Below are 13,884 nucleotides of genomic sequence, written 5' to 3' on the forward strand. Positions count from 1 at the left end.
AGAACTCGTTGAAGAGATCAGCTTTTTCCTTTGCTGCAATCACCAGATTGCCAAGCCTGTCCTGTAGGGGCCCCACGTAACCTGGTACCTTCTTCTTACTCCCTATGAATTGGAAAAAGGACTTTTTGTTATCCTTAATTCTGGTCGCCAGCCCTAGTTCTGTCTCTGCCTTGGCCTGCCTTACTGCCTCCCAGCAATTACGAACAACAGAGGTGTAATCCTCCTTGGCAATAAACCCTTGCTTCCACTGATTGTATGCCACCTTTTTTGCCCTCAGGCCCTTCTAGATGCCTTTACTGAGCCAAGGGGTCTTTTTAGCACTCTTGCCCCCTTTGGTTTGCATTGGGACTGACTCCCTCTGAGCTCAGAGGATCGTCTCCTTAAGGAACAACCACCCGTCCTGGACTCCCATGTCATTGAGGCTCCGAGTCCCCAATGTCTCTCTTACTAATCTCCTTAGCTCATTGAAAGTGGCCCTTCTGAAGTCACAGACTTTTGCATTACTGCTTGCTTTCACCACCCTGCGCTGGATAGTAAATTCCAGCAGACAGCGGTCACTAACATGTAGGTAGTCGAGCACCAGCAGATCCCTCACCAGGTCGTTGCCTGTGGCAAGGACCATGTCCAGCAAGGCATTCCCTCTGGTGGGATTGTGTACCTCCTGGGTTAAGTGGAGGTCCTGTATGCAGGCTAAAAATCTAAGTGAGTGTTCAGACCTGCCTGACAGATCCTCCCAGCAGATGTCTGGGTAGTTTAGGTCACCTATGACAACCACATCCCTTGTCCTTGCAGCCTCTGTGAGCTGACCTGAAAATTCCCGGTTCAGCTCATCCCCCTGGTGAGGTGGTCTGTAGTAGATGCCCACTATCAAGTCCCTTTCCCCATGACCTCCTTGCATTCTAACCCAGAGCGCCTCAGTTAGCCCCTCTTCTGAACCCAGCCTGATCATCGAGGATGTGTACTGCTCTTTAACATAGAGCACTACACCCCCCCCCCTTGTTTTCCCTACTCCATCCGGTCTATACAACCTATAGCACTCAATGTCTACTGCCCAGTCGTGGGTAGAATCCCATCAGGTTTCTGTAAACCCAACCAGGTCTGGGTTTTTGCTAGCTATCAGGAGGGCGAGTTCCTCCTGCTTATTCCCCATACTTCTAGCATTTGTGTAGAGGCAATTGAGACCTCCTGTGGGTGTTTGTGCTGCCCACTTGTTCCCAAGCTTGCCCGGGCCCTTGTCACTTACCTGGGTTGTTCCTGCTCACGTACCTGGCTTGATGTTGAAGTGTCCTCCTGTACCTCTGCATCCCCATCCCCTGACAAGCCTAGTTTAAAGCTTGCCGTACGAGTTCAGCCAACCTGGAAGAGAAAACACGCTTACTTTTCGTGGAGAGATGTAGCCCGTCCTGGGCTTATGGGGTGACTTATGGGGTGCCTTGAGTCAAAATGTTGAAAACTATTGCTCTATTAGTAGTTCTAGACATACATAACAGGTCAAAAAGAAAGGGATTTAGGATATAGGTTACACTGGTGTGCTGGGAATTAACTTGATTCTTTTTTCATTGGTAGGAATCGGGAATGAAGCCAATGGAGTCCCGTCAGTGTAAAGCTATCTGTGTAAAGCTAGGATCACACTCCATTACATTTTAGCAAAATGGGCACTGTGAATACCTGATACCTGGAGGGCAGGGTTCAGTTTTATAAAGAAATGAGGCACAGGGCTTCCAGGCTCTAAAAACACATTATAAAAATTAACATAACCAATAACTTGTAGCCAGGCCAATTTGTGCTGTAATGACCTAGAGGTTGCACAAACTCTGTGAAATCCGGGTGAGAGATCTCCAGTTTAGTTCTAGCACCAGCAGAAAACACCTTGGGTATGTTACAGAATAGCCCTGACAGCAGGGAGCAGAATACTGGATTTCTGTCCCAAGTGATTTCCCAAACTGCTGGGCTATGGAGCCACAACTCTGCTTGCATTGTCTTTCCCTTGCCCAACTCTGTTGCATAGTAGCACAGCTCCAGCAGGAGGGGTGGGGAGCGCCCCCATCAAGACTCACCACTCCTGGGAGATGTGGGCTTGAATCCCCTTGAGCGGGGGAGAACGCTGAATCTGGGCCTACCACTTTCTGATTGAGCGTGCTGCCGTGTAGCTGTTGGACAAAGGGGGCACTCTCCTGCTGCTCTTTCAGCCCTGCTTTAAAAGAAAGTGGTGGATACTACTGCATGTTGCAAAGAGCCTAAGCCTGGTGGTGTGCAAGACGGGAGAGGAATATCTGTTTTGTAGATCCTGAGTGGGCTTCTGGGTGAACTAGGCATCCAGCAGCTCAGCCTTGTCAAGACTGGGGCAAGTTTGAGCATGCTAGGGACACAACTATAGGCACCTGAGGTCCTTTAAAATAAAAAGTAACCTGGCTGGGCGATGGCTGATTTAGGTTTTCAGATTTGCAGTTTTGGGCACCTAAATCCCACCTAGGATTTAGGTGTTTAAGTACCTTCTTGGCTCTGGCCCTTCCTGTCCAAGTCACATACAAGAGGAATTCCAGGCGCAGTCTTTTGGATAAAGTAGAGATCTGGACCATTTTATTGTTAAAGATCCCAAGGCATTTTTTTTGTGATAGCTGAGGTGATCCCAGCATCTGAGTAAAAATCCAGCTCAAGTCATTCGCTTTTATTCTCAGTATTTTCAAATAATTAAGTTCTTCTCCACTCGCTGTCCTAAGGTAATGACTAGTTTAACTGCAGAAATCAACAACTGCTGAATTTCTTGGGGTTTGGAATGGTCCCTCTGTGTTCACTTTCCTTTCTATGAATGCTTCGCTGACAATACCGGATCAAAGTGCCAATGACAAGGGCAGTGTCAATGCGTTTACTGGAGCTTTTTGTGGATCTGCTTCTAACATTGAAATCTGGAGTTAATATCTTTTTGGGAATAAATACCTCTATTTTTTTTAAAGGCCCTTTAGCCCAGCACTTATTCAAGAGGAACTAGAACACAAAAAAGTTAGGTCTGAGATGCTGGTAGTATGGCCAGCATGCAGTGCTGAATACATGCGCTGCACATTTGAGTTGGACTTTGCAGACATGAACATTTATTTGTTAAAAGTTAAACTGTGCCACCACTACAGACGAGGAATTCTTGTCTCCTGCTCTGGTATTCAGGTTATTGGATCATCTCTTTGATAATAACTAATGAAGGACATTTCCTGTTCCAGTGGTGGTAGCATGAAACAGGCACCAGGTATTGCGCGTATAGTGAGACAAAGACCGGAATTCCAAGATTTCCTTCTTTCTCAGAGGTCAGATGTTATCTGTACTCAGAATAGAGCCTTGTGTGTGTTAAGTACAAGGAATGTAAAATTATATAGTAAATCCACAGCCCCACTTCCCCTAAGGATTATTATTATTATGTTGATTTATATCTCACCCTAGATTAGGGCCATATCCCTAGCTAGCTTAAGTCAGCACAGCCCCACTGAGTTCAAGTTCAGTGCAGCAGAGCTGATTAGCATCAGCTGAAGCTGTAGTACAGGGCTGGCCAACCGATGGCATGTGTGCCACAAGTGGCAGGGGCAGCATCTTTGTGTGGCATGTAGCAGATCAGGGTGGGGACAGGCAACACAGTGGCAGGGAGCAGAAGCAGGGCAGCAGGTAAGGCAGAGGAACGGGGCTGAAGTGGCATTTAGAGAGGCTGTGGGGCTAATTTGTGACACGCCTGCCAAAAAGGTTGGTCCCCATTGCTCTATTACCTAGTCTTGGAAACTAATAAACGTTCACGTGTTTGTTTGTTTTTCCCTAGGACTGTCAGTCCGCTTGTGAAATGTGACTCGCAGCAATAAATGGAAGGAAATGTGCTTTCAGAGACGCAGGTGGGGAAACGTAATGTGAATGTGTTTCCTGGAGGAGCTGGTTGTTAGCAGATATGACTTCGTGTGGGAATGAGATAGAAAGATGGAACCTCAAGCAAGCTGGAAGAACTGCAGAATGGTTAGAGCCAGTGGCCCCACCAGACTATGCTAACAGACTCTCACCAGCAAAGTCCGTCAGCAACATAAACCACCTCTTACACCTTCCTGCAAAAGTGGACTCTGCCTACAGCTCTTTCTCAGGGGGTTCCAATGTCCCAGAATATCATGCTCCACAGTACTGCAACGAACACTGCTGTCTGCCCTTGCAGCAGTTGCCATATATGGATTCTGAATATGTAAGAGGTATTTATAATCCTAATGCAGTAAACTCTGATTTGAAGTACAAGTCGTTGGAGCTGAGTAGTCATCATAACTCTAACAACATAGGTCTCAATGGACAAAGCACTCCTACTCATGGGACTTTGTATCAGCCACCATTGCCTTTGGCTCGACCTCCCTCTTCCCTTTCTCAGCCACCCTCCCCACCAGCACGACTTGATAGCTATAAAGCTACCAAGGGGAGATCTAACTCGGGAAATCATTTTGAAAATATCGTGCAACTGGCTCCTTTTCCCCAGGACACTAGCAATGGCCTCCTCCCTTCCAATTCCATAACAAACTGGTTATCTAGATCTAAAAATGAGGAGCTAAATACAGAGGAAAGTGAAGAGTGGGGTCCATCCCAAGACATCGCAAAGAAAAACAATCTGCACGTTTATACCAGGCCCTCCTCTTTCATTTTTCAAGAATATTTAAAATCTGACTCTTTGGGAAATACCCAAAAGCTTTCCAGTGCTCATAATTCAGTCCATGCTTACAAAATTCCAGAGGAGATGAACTCTAAGCCCTCTCTTCCACTACATACCAACCCCAGTGCTGTTAATGATACACAAGAGAACAAACAATATTTTTATGCCTGCAGTGTACACAAATCACCCTTCATAGGAGCAGATTTGCAAAGCACAATGACAGAATCCAGCCAACGAGAGAGACAGATTCCTTGTATTCAGTGCCCTTTCTGGGCTGAAGATCATTCAAACTTGGATCAGGATGTGCTGGAGAGCAAAGCAGGCTTAAAATATATGGACAGTCCTATTCCAGAAGAGGATGTATCCAAGAAACTGAACAGCTATGAGGACAAGCATCAGCGTTCCAGCTCTGAAGAAGCAAACAAGAATGACATTTGGGAACCATTTCGCAATCCACAAACCCCAATGCAGAAATCACTACAGTCGCAAAGTTTGGATAATGTAGAAGGAGACCACGTTCACCGTGGGGAATTGAGTTTGGGCCACAAATCATTTTACGATGGTGCGGACAATACATCGTATTTCAGACCAAATGAAGGTTCCACTTCTCATTTTTTAAATGGAGCCAAGAGAGAAAAGCAAACTAATAAGAGTAGTCCTGACCTTACCATGAACCCAAAGCAAGAAGAAACCCTAAATCCTGTTCATTATACAAAACATCAACTTGAATTTCAGAAGAAGCTTGAAAGTCAGCCTCAGGATGATGCTGTCAGTGAAAAGATTAACAGGCAGACAACTCCCCTCCTTTACTACCTTTCTGGTGGGAAAAACAGTGATGTTCTGAGTCACAAGAATCAGAAATGGCAACAAGAGGATTCAGGGGGTTTGCCAAAGAAATCTCCAAGAAGCCACTGTCCTGCCTCAGCACAACCTATAGAGATACAGGGGGAAGGTAACCAGCTTCGAAAAAGCAAACACAAACATCAGTGCATGAGTGATGACACCATTAGCGAGACTGATGATGTAGTTCTGGGAAGCCCTGCATCATCATTGGATGAGAGTTTCATGAATGACTACAGGGAAAAACTTAAGGTTGCTCAAAAAAAGGTCCTAAGAGAAACATCTTTCAAAAGAAAGGATTTACAGATGAGCTTGCCTATACGGTTGAGGCAGAAACCTTCACGGCCTTCAATTGAACATCTCAGATCTTTCTCATTAACCAGTGCAAAAGAAGCTGCTAAACTGATTCCACCTCCTGAGTCTCTGGAATACAGTGGCAAATATGAAGAACCAAAGAGGCCACAAACTGCTCGAATGGGGGGGAGGAAGAGGATAACAAAAGAGCAAAAGAAGCTGTGTTATTCTGAACCAGAGAAGCTCAATCAACTGGATGATCAGAAAGATAATGGGATGTCATGGAGGGAAGAAAATGCAGGGACCAGGTCAGATGAAATGAGTGAACAAGAGGCAGTGGTAGCCAGAAAAAGGACTCTTGAAAACCGAGGGAGGGTGCTTTCCAGTTCAAATATTTCCAAGACTGAGCTGAAGCAAATCCAGCATACTGCACTCATTGAGTACATGGAACGGAAGATTAGTCAAAGGCCAGCTAGTGTACAGCCTGTCCCATCGTATAAACCACCCCTGCAGCAGAGGCCTTCAAATGCAAAGTGGTTTTCGGAGTGCAAAACTTCCAATCCAAATAGCAGCAGAAAAAATCAAAGTAATGAAGTTTTCTGCCAGTTCTCTCCAGAAAAATATCCAGATCTCTCTCCTTCCTCTTCTGCGTGTATTCTCCCAGTGATGTATACCAACAGAAACAGTGCCTGCTCTACCGCAGCTGAGACAGTGCTTCAAAAATGTAAGTCTGCTGCCAAGGAAACAGAGGGAAGCTGTACCAGCAGATGTGCTTCAGCTGATAATCTCCCTCAGGCAGGAGCTTCTGCATCCAGCAAAGGTCGTGAGAGGTCAAAATCAACTCCTGCTCCTGCACGGGTAAGGCGGGTTATAAAGGGAACTTACATTTGAGGTCCAGATTGTGAGCCATTTACTTATATTGATGAGCGTTTGCTCACAGGAGTAGTTCCATTGCTCATCAGCAGGGATCCTGGTTTTCCCTGATAAAAGATCACAAATTCTCTGATAAAGAATCACAGTTTCTCTGATCTTAAACCCCCCCTCAAATCTGTGATTAAAATGAAAGGTACCTCACTCCCCCCCCTCAGCTTTTCTGGCCCTGCTGGTGCCCCTCACCTACAGCCCCCTGCTCCCCACAGCCCTGCTGGAGGGGGCCCCCAGCTGCCTGGGCTACAGGGCCAGGGACCTGGGTCCACAGCCCCTGCCCCTGGCAGAAAACGATGGCTGCTGCAGCGGAGCGTAGCCCACCCTCCCACTGGCTGCTTGCTGTGGGCTCAGGCACTGGGGGGTGGCTCCCTGCCTCTGCACACAATCCCAGGGGGGCAGGGGAGACCCATGCCCCCCAGATCTGTGTGTGGGGTGGGGGCAGGCACGGGCTCCCACCCAGCTGCCCTCCCCTGGGGCCTCCGCAGCCCAGCAGGTGCAACCTAGTGCTGCAGGACACAGCAGGGTTGTGTGGGGATCTCCTTGCCGCTGCAAGCTCCGCACTGCCCTGAGGATGCATCCCCTGTGCGTGTGGCAGCAGCAGGGGCAGTGGCACGAGGTTGTGTCCCTCTGCTGTCGCGTGGGCAGGGGATGTGTTGCTAAGGTAGTGCAGAGCTCTCAGCGGCAAGGAGATCCCCATGCAACCCTGCTGTGCCCTGCAACACTGGGTCACACCTGCTGGGCTGCAGAGGCCCTGGGGGAGGGCAGCAGGGCAGGGAGGCTGAGCCCACAGTGGGCAGCCTGCACCACTCCTGCCCTGCATACAGATCCAGGGGGCACAGGTCCCCCCTGCCTCACTGGGAGTGTGTGCAGCAGCAAGGAACCAGTCCTGTGGCTGCGCATTGATGTCCTGGGCTCCAAGGCCCATGCACTGCCCCAGCCCTGCCCAATTCCCTCCCTCCCTATGGGGGCCTCAATCCCCCTCTCCACTTACCTATGAGAGCTGCTTTCTAGGCTGCCTGGTGGCATATGTACATGGTGCCCCCCGCCTGACCACCCTTCTCCCGTTCCCCTCAGCCCCCTGCAGGCTGGAACTCTGCCCGCCTGCAGAGAGCCCATTGCAAAACTGCAAAATCCACGGGTTTCTCTATTAAAATAAGAAATCCACATTTTCCTCTGGTAAAGGGCAAAATCTGTGTTTTTCTGTTTTTCCGTGGGAGACAAAACCCAGATCCCTGCTCATCAGACTAAGAAAGGGATGAGTCAGCTGGTCCCTACCGAGCTTTGGAGTTTCATAGTTTCATAGATGTTAGGGTCGGAAGGGACCTTTAGATCATCGAGTCTGACCCCCTGCCCTGGGCAGGAACGAGTACTGGGGTCAGATGACCCCAGCCAGGTGTCTGCCCAGTCTCCTTTTGAACACCTTCAAGGAGTGTTCAGTACCCTGCAAAGACACCCTGTTTCTTTGTTCTTTAGGACATGTCTCATAGGTGTTTAAAGCCTACTTGGAAATTCTCAAGAATATTACGCTGTGTAAAATCATGGCAATAATAATTATTCTCAAAAGTGCCCCAGGCATATATAATGCTTTCCAGGCAATCTGTATTTCTTTTTTTGTAATGGAAAACAAACTGATGCAGAGTTTGCAAAGGGCTGAAAACTTTAGTGCAGTCCTAAATGAAAGGTAGGCTTGCATCAGAGCACGAATATTATAGCACTTTACAAACCTACCTGAATATGAGGTCCCTGCTCCAAGAACCTTACAACTTAAGTGTCAGATACAGGTAGAAATACATCAGAAAGCCCCATGGGTATAGATTTCTGGGGCATGTCCAGACTAGCGCATATGTGCAGTTTGTGGCACCATAGACACATTTGAGGCACCGCAAACCACACAAACCGCACATGCAGGTGTTTGCCATGCTTCTGATTTGCAGCACAGCAGGTTGTTTTGACACCAGGAGATCCTGGTGGCAAAAAAACCCATGCCAGAAAAAAGCGAGGCCGTGCATGTGGTTGCAGCATGCACCGCCTGAAACCAGAGTCTGGCCAGCCAGAGCCATGCTCCAGCTGCTGGCCAGGATCCATGCACCCGGATAGCCACTTCTGGAGCCCTAGATGGTCCCCAGGTAAGGCAGGTACTGGCTCCAGTACTGGCCCCAGCCTTCCCTACCCCACCCAGGGCAATTTGCCATGCGTGAGAGCACTCATACAGGGAGTTGCCTGGGAAATGCACATTCCTGGTTGTGGGGATGCATCCCGGTGTCCACCTGATTTGACCTTCAGAAGAGGCATTTTGGACCAGCTGCAGATTTAATGTATACTCAAGTGTGTGTAGTAAACCTTTCTCCCAGGAAGCCTTTTAAGGTAATGCCTTGCAAAAGCTTTCCTCTGAAAAACAAAGGCATGTAGAAATCAATGCTTCCAGTTGATAGAATTAGAGAGGCTTTTTTTCCCCTCTCTTTTTGACTCTTGTTGGGTTATTTTTCATACTGAGTTTCACGTTTGTGTTTTTTCATTCAAAGTAAAACTCAGCTAAAGCCATCGAGGTATGCCTGGTTTTTCATTGAAACTGAATCTCCCCAGTTTGTTCAAATCTAACCCATCTGGGTTTTCCAAATGTAAAGCAGATGTATCAGTGGAAGTGCTGTTAATAGTTACCTGATGAAATCAGATTTCCTGTTTTTTTTCTGGTAGCAACAGTTCCTTAGCTTTGCAGATGTATACAGCATTAATATTTGTTAGTTGCCTTTTTGTTAGCAAACAGGGCTACGATACTGGATTATTTTGGCCATCCCCAGTCTCCCCTACACTGCTTAGTTCTCCAAATGATTTATTTTGAGAACTGCCAGCTACTCAAAGCCACTGGATTTGAGATTTACTATTTTCCCCAGCTGATACTGCCCAGATGCAGAGGTGAAGAGCACATGATATAGGGGTGATAACACTGTTTGGCTTTCAACAGTCAAGTCTGTTATTATTGTTGTTAATATTATGACTGCTTTTGTAAAGCCTGCATAGGAAGCTAGCTCACCACGCTGGGCAAGGCTGCAATGCTGACTGAGGCTTCTGTAAATTATGGCTTTATGCTGTTGCTCCTGCCACAACTGGCAGTCTCCAAAAGTGTGAGAATTACTCTTGAATCTAAAAGAGTAATTCTCACACTTTTGGAGACTGCCAGGGCACAGGTAATGTCAGCCATGTGCTTTTTTTCTGGACGCTGTCAGCAAATTCTGTCCCATTGTTTTGAGAGAAATAATTACTTTTTAGTGCCAGAATATGGAAGACAATATATGTCAATATTGTTGTAAAAGTTGATATGGAAGATAAACAGAGGCAAAAGGGAAAGAAAAGAGGCAGCCTATTATACCAGTAAAGTCCCCCAGCCTTTGAGATTAGAAATTCTCACTGATCTTTTTAGAATTATGAGACAAGAAAGGGGAAAGTCAGTATTTTGTTCCTGTAATGATAATATTCACCTGTGTGTTGGTAGGACTATCTGTTTGATCTGTTCAACCTCACATTCCCATGACTCTGCTTTGAATGTATCCTACTGTGAGCATGTTGTAGATTAAGACTATCCCAGCACTACACCTGGTAAGGCATTGAATAGGTGGGTTACCTGTGGGGAGAATGATAGAATCGGTTTTCTGATAAGCAAAGGGAATGTATGAACAGCTGAGAAGAACCCGTAGCTGGTCAGTTCACCATGTGCTCTACCGACGGTCTCCTAGCCTGGAAAAGCTATCTATTTTGACTAGTTGAGGGGTAATGGAATCGATTTTATTACCAGGATATCTATAGTACCTACTGTTATACAGTGCAATGAACCAGAAGCCAAAACAAAAGATTCTAAGGTTTAGCAACCATAAATTAGTGAGTCTGGAAGTTTATAACATTAGGTGAGGTGCTGATTTCTGTCTGAAGCTTCCCTACAAAATCATGTCAAAATGATCTTTCCTGGAGCGTGGAGACGAGCTGGTGATATGGCAGTGTTCTAACAATAACCCGATTTTCTACGGGGGAAAATATATAGCTGCTAGGTAATGGGGAAACGATGAGAATTATGTAACAAAGAAATAGACAAACTAGAAAGGCTTCCTAAATTCCAGTGTGAATTATTTCTGGCTTGTAGCTGTAGATAGATAGGGAAGAAATAAGGGAAAAGTGAAACTTTCAATTAAACTCTTTATTTTCCCAACGAAAATTCTGCTCACATTGAGACTTCTTTATTTTTAGGATTTGAACAGAAGTGCAGCTTACCCAGAACCATCAACTCAAGAATGTGAAATGTATCCCATCTTCCCCAGGTAAGGCTATGAAAAATATTTTATGTTCCCCTAGAGTAACACTGTTTTCTGGGATTTTTTTTCCAAAACCAGTGTGTGGTTATATTCATTACATACCACTGTGATACAGTATATCAATTTGATGTCATACAGTATAATAGGATCCTGTTTGTGTCCTAATTTTTGCATGTAGACATCTTGTCAGCATTAGGAACAAACACTAACTAGCAACACGCTGCTTTAAATGTGGGTGTTGTTAGCAAGGTTTTAGAGTTATCTCCTGGACCAATATGGACAAGGGTTGGGTCCTTATTAAACTCTGCTGCATCTTAATTTTCTCCTTTCTCCATAGAGCCATTTATCTGCAGGGTATGTCTCTCCTAGGATCAAAGTAGTGCCAGCTTTTGCAGGGTTGTGTTTAAACTACAGTGTGTGTTACAGCTTTGTTACAGAATGAAAATGAGCCCTGTTCATTTGGATCTCACTGGTGATGAAAAGCCCCAAGTATTATGCTAGTGTTAGTGGATCTGTACTGGTACTAAACCTGCAGTGTGGTTCAGTTCCTTGTTTGCCATGTGTGAGCCCTGGGTTTGATTCGCCAATGCACGTATAACTATAGCAGCCACAGAGCTGCTCCAGTGCTACAGCAACAGTAGGAGAATTTGTGAAAGCCCCAAATGTAGACATAGGCACTCTAGCTACAGATAAGTTTAGGCACTGTTGTTAGCATGTGTTTAGTCCCAGCATGATAAGTAGAGCAGCTTTTCAGCTACATGGTAGTTCAGACACCTATAAAGTCTTCTGTAAAGTAGACTAGCTGGCAACATATACAACCCTGCATAGAGGATAAATGTATCTTGTAAAGGCTTTCCCCTAAATAGAAAGCATTTCAGGAAGTTTCTGAAAGGGGCTGAATTTAGGAGTGGCAGGTTCTCAACATGGTCTGGTGCTGAATGCTAAAGATCCTCAAAAGGCAGGGTATGTACCTATAAGGACTAACTAAAGATATATAGAGCAAGCACAAGCTTTTGTGGGCTGAAGCTCACTTCATCAGATACTTCATCAAATCTTAAAGATCCTGTCATCCTACATCTTTTCACTGGGGTAATTTCTTCTCTTTCTGAGGAGCATTTCAAGTAACTTCTGTGTCTTCGTGGCCCCAAAGTACAAAGTGTACAAAAATATGCATGAAATGAACTGGGAACTGAGCTCTTGCCTGTCAAACGTTCCACCAGCACTTCAGCTCCCTTCTCAGATATCTGAGAGCACAGCTCCACCATCTGATTTCCAGCACAAACAACGTCTGCAGCTGACTGCAGACATGTCCGCAGTTAACCCATAAGGTGCATGCTCAGTCTGCTGGTGTATTTTTTCATATAAATATCAAGTTTATATATATTTAAAATAATACTTAAAAGTATGTGGTATTTTAACCCACTATTTCCCATATTGGTCATCTAGAAGTATTGGAAGAGAATCACTGCTTCTTATATCAGTGTAAAAGTGGCACTGATACTTGTGTAATAACCAGGGATCCTGGTTTTCTCTGATTCAAAAATATCCCCAATTTTTGGTTAAAAAAAGTAACCCCAAATCCACATTTTTGCATGATTAAAATGAAACAGGACTCATATATAGATGTAGAGGTGTGTGTGTATGTGTTGGTGGTGCTTCATTTAAATCATGGAAAAATGTGGATTTAGGGTTACTTTTTTTTTAACCGAAATTTGGGGATTTTTTTTAAATCAGAGGAAACCAGAATCCCTGGGAATAACGCTCATTGGCAGGGCTCTTTTTTTGGTTGTTCTAACAGGTGTGGCTGCTTGCACCAGAGCTGCCTATCTTAGCAGGTTAGCTGGCTGTTAATATTTGGTTTTAGATCCCTGATTAAGGTGCAGGAACTGTACTGTAAGCTGATCACTGTAACAGGGTTGAATGCAATAGAAAGTACTGGGCAGGTCCATGGGTTGTCAAATCATAAAGTACTGGTGGACTCTTAACATAGTTTCAGTGACTGTCAGGAAGTCCTGGGGACAGATGTTGCTGGTTATTAGTGCAGGTGACTGGGTGACAGATGGCCACTAGTATAGGTTTTATTTTATTTTGTTTATTCTGTAATAGTCCCTCCTGCCACTGTCCCTACCCAACCACGTTCTGCCACATGCAGCATAACACTAACTGTATTACATTGAAATATGGCCATACATAGAAACCAGTCTGTGGAACTGCTGTAGATTTACTGTGTTGGCATCATTCATTGCTCCAGAAATGGGAGCAAAGGTTTTTCCAGGACTCAAATATGTTTCTAAGATTTGTTGCTAAGTTCCAGGTGTGTGGGTATGCATTTTGCCGTATTAGGGCACAGACAGAAGTGATAATTTTCACCTGATCTGGCCACAAAGTGGTCTATAGCGGTAACCAAATACTACGCGCACGACTGCAGAGTGCTTAAAAAATGGGCAGTCGGGTGAAAATCTGAACCCTTGTTGCATGAGGGGTCAGATAAAGACATTTCAAAACGCAGCTTCTTCTGTAACTTTTGTCTGCTTGCCTCCCAGCCTTGAGCTGTTTTCAGAATGGGAGGGGGGAAAGGGAGCAGAGGGAGTTTGGTCTGGGGGTTTTTCAGCCCCCACTGGAGGGTATAGGGTTACCATACATCCAGGTTTTCCAGGACATGTCCTCTTTTTGTGTCCTCTGATCTCTGTCTGGGCGGTTTTTTGAAATCTAAACAAATGTCCAGGATTTTGGTCTGCTCCACCAGTGGCAGCAGGGGGAGGGTGATTGGAGGCAAGGGGCACCACATGCATCTGCACCCATACACGCACGTCTCCAGCATGCAGCCAGGCAGGGTGGTGGGAGCAGCTTCACCAGCTGCATGCAGGT

General features: G+C 45.7%; 1 protein-coding gene across 4 annotated transcripts in view; it reads left to right on the plus strand.

Moving 5' to 3' along the window:
* Positions 1-13,884, plus strand: part of SHROOM1 (shroom family member 1) — an 86,343-nt gene that overhangs the window by 58,682 nt on the left and 13,777 nt on the right. For all 4 annotated transcript variants that reach the window (XM_019478564.2, XM_019478565.2, XM_019478562.2 and 1 more), the window contains 2 exons: positions 3,797-6,646; positions 10,952-11,022. In XM_019478564.2, coding sequence (XP_019334109.1) covers positions 3,920-6,646; positions 10,952-11,022 — 2,798 coding nt within the window. In that variant the 5' untranslated portion in view covers positions 3,797-3,919. The remainder of the gene's footprint in view (positions 1-3,796; positions 6,647-10,951; positions 11,023-13,884) is intronic.

Source organism: Alligator mississippiensis, chromosome 9, assembly GCF_030867095.1.
Source record: "Alligator mississippiensis isolate rAllMis1 chromosome 9, rAllMis1, whole genome shotgun sequence".
Classification (NCBI taxonomy): Eukaryota; Metazoa; Chordata; order Crocodylia; family Alligatoridae; genus Alligator; species Alligator mississippiensis.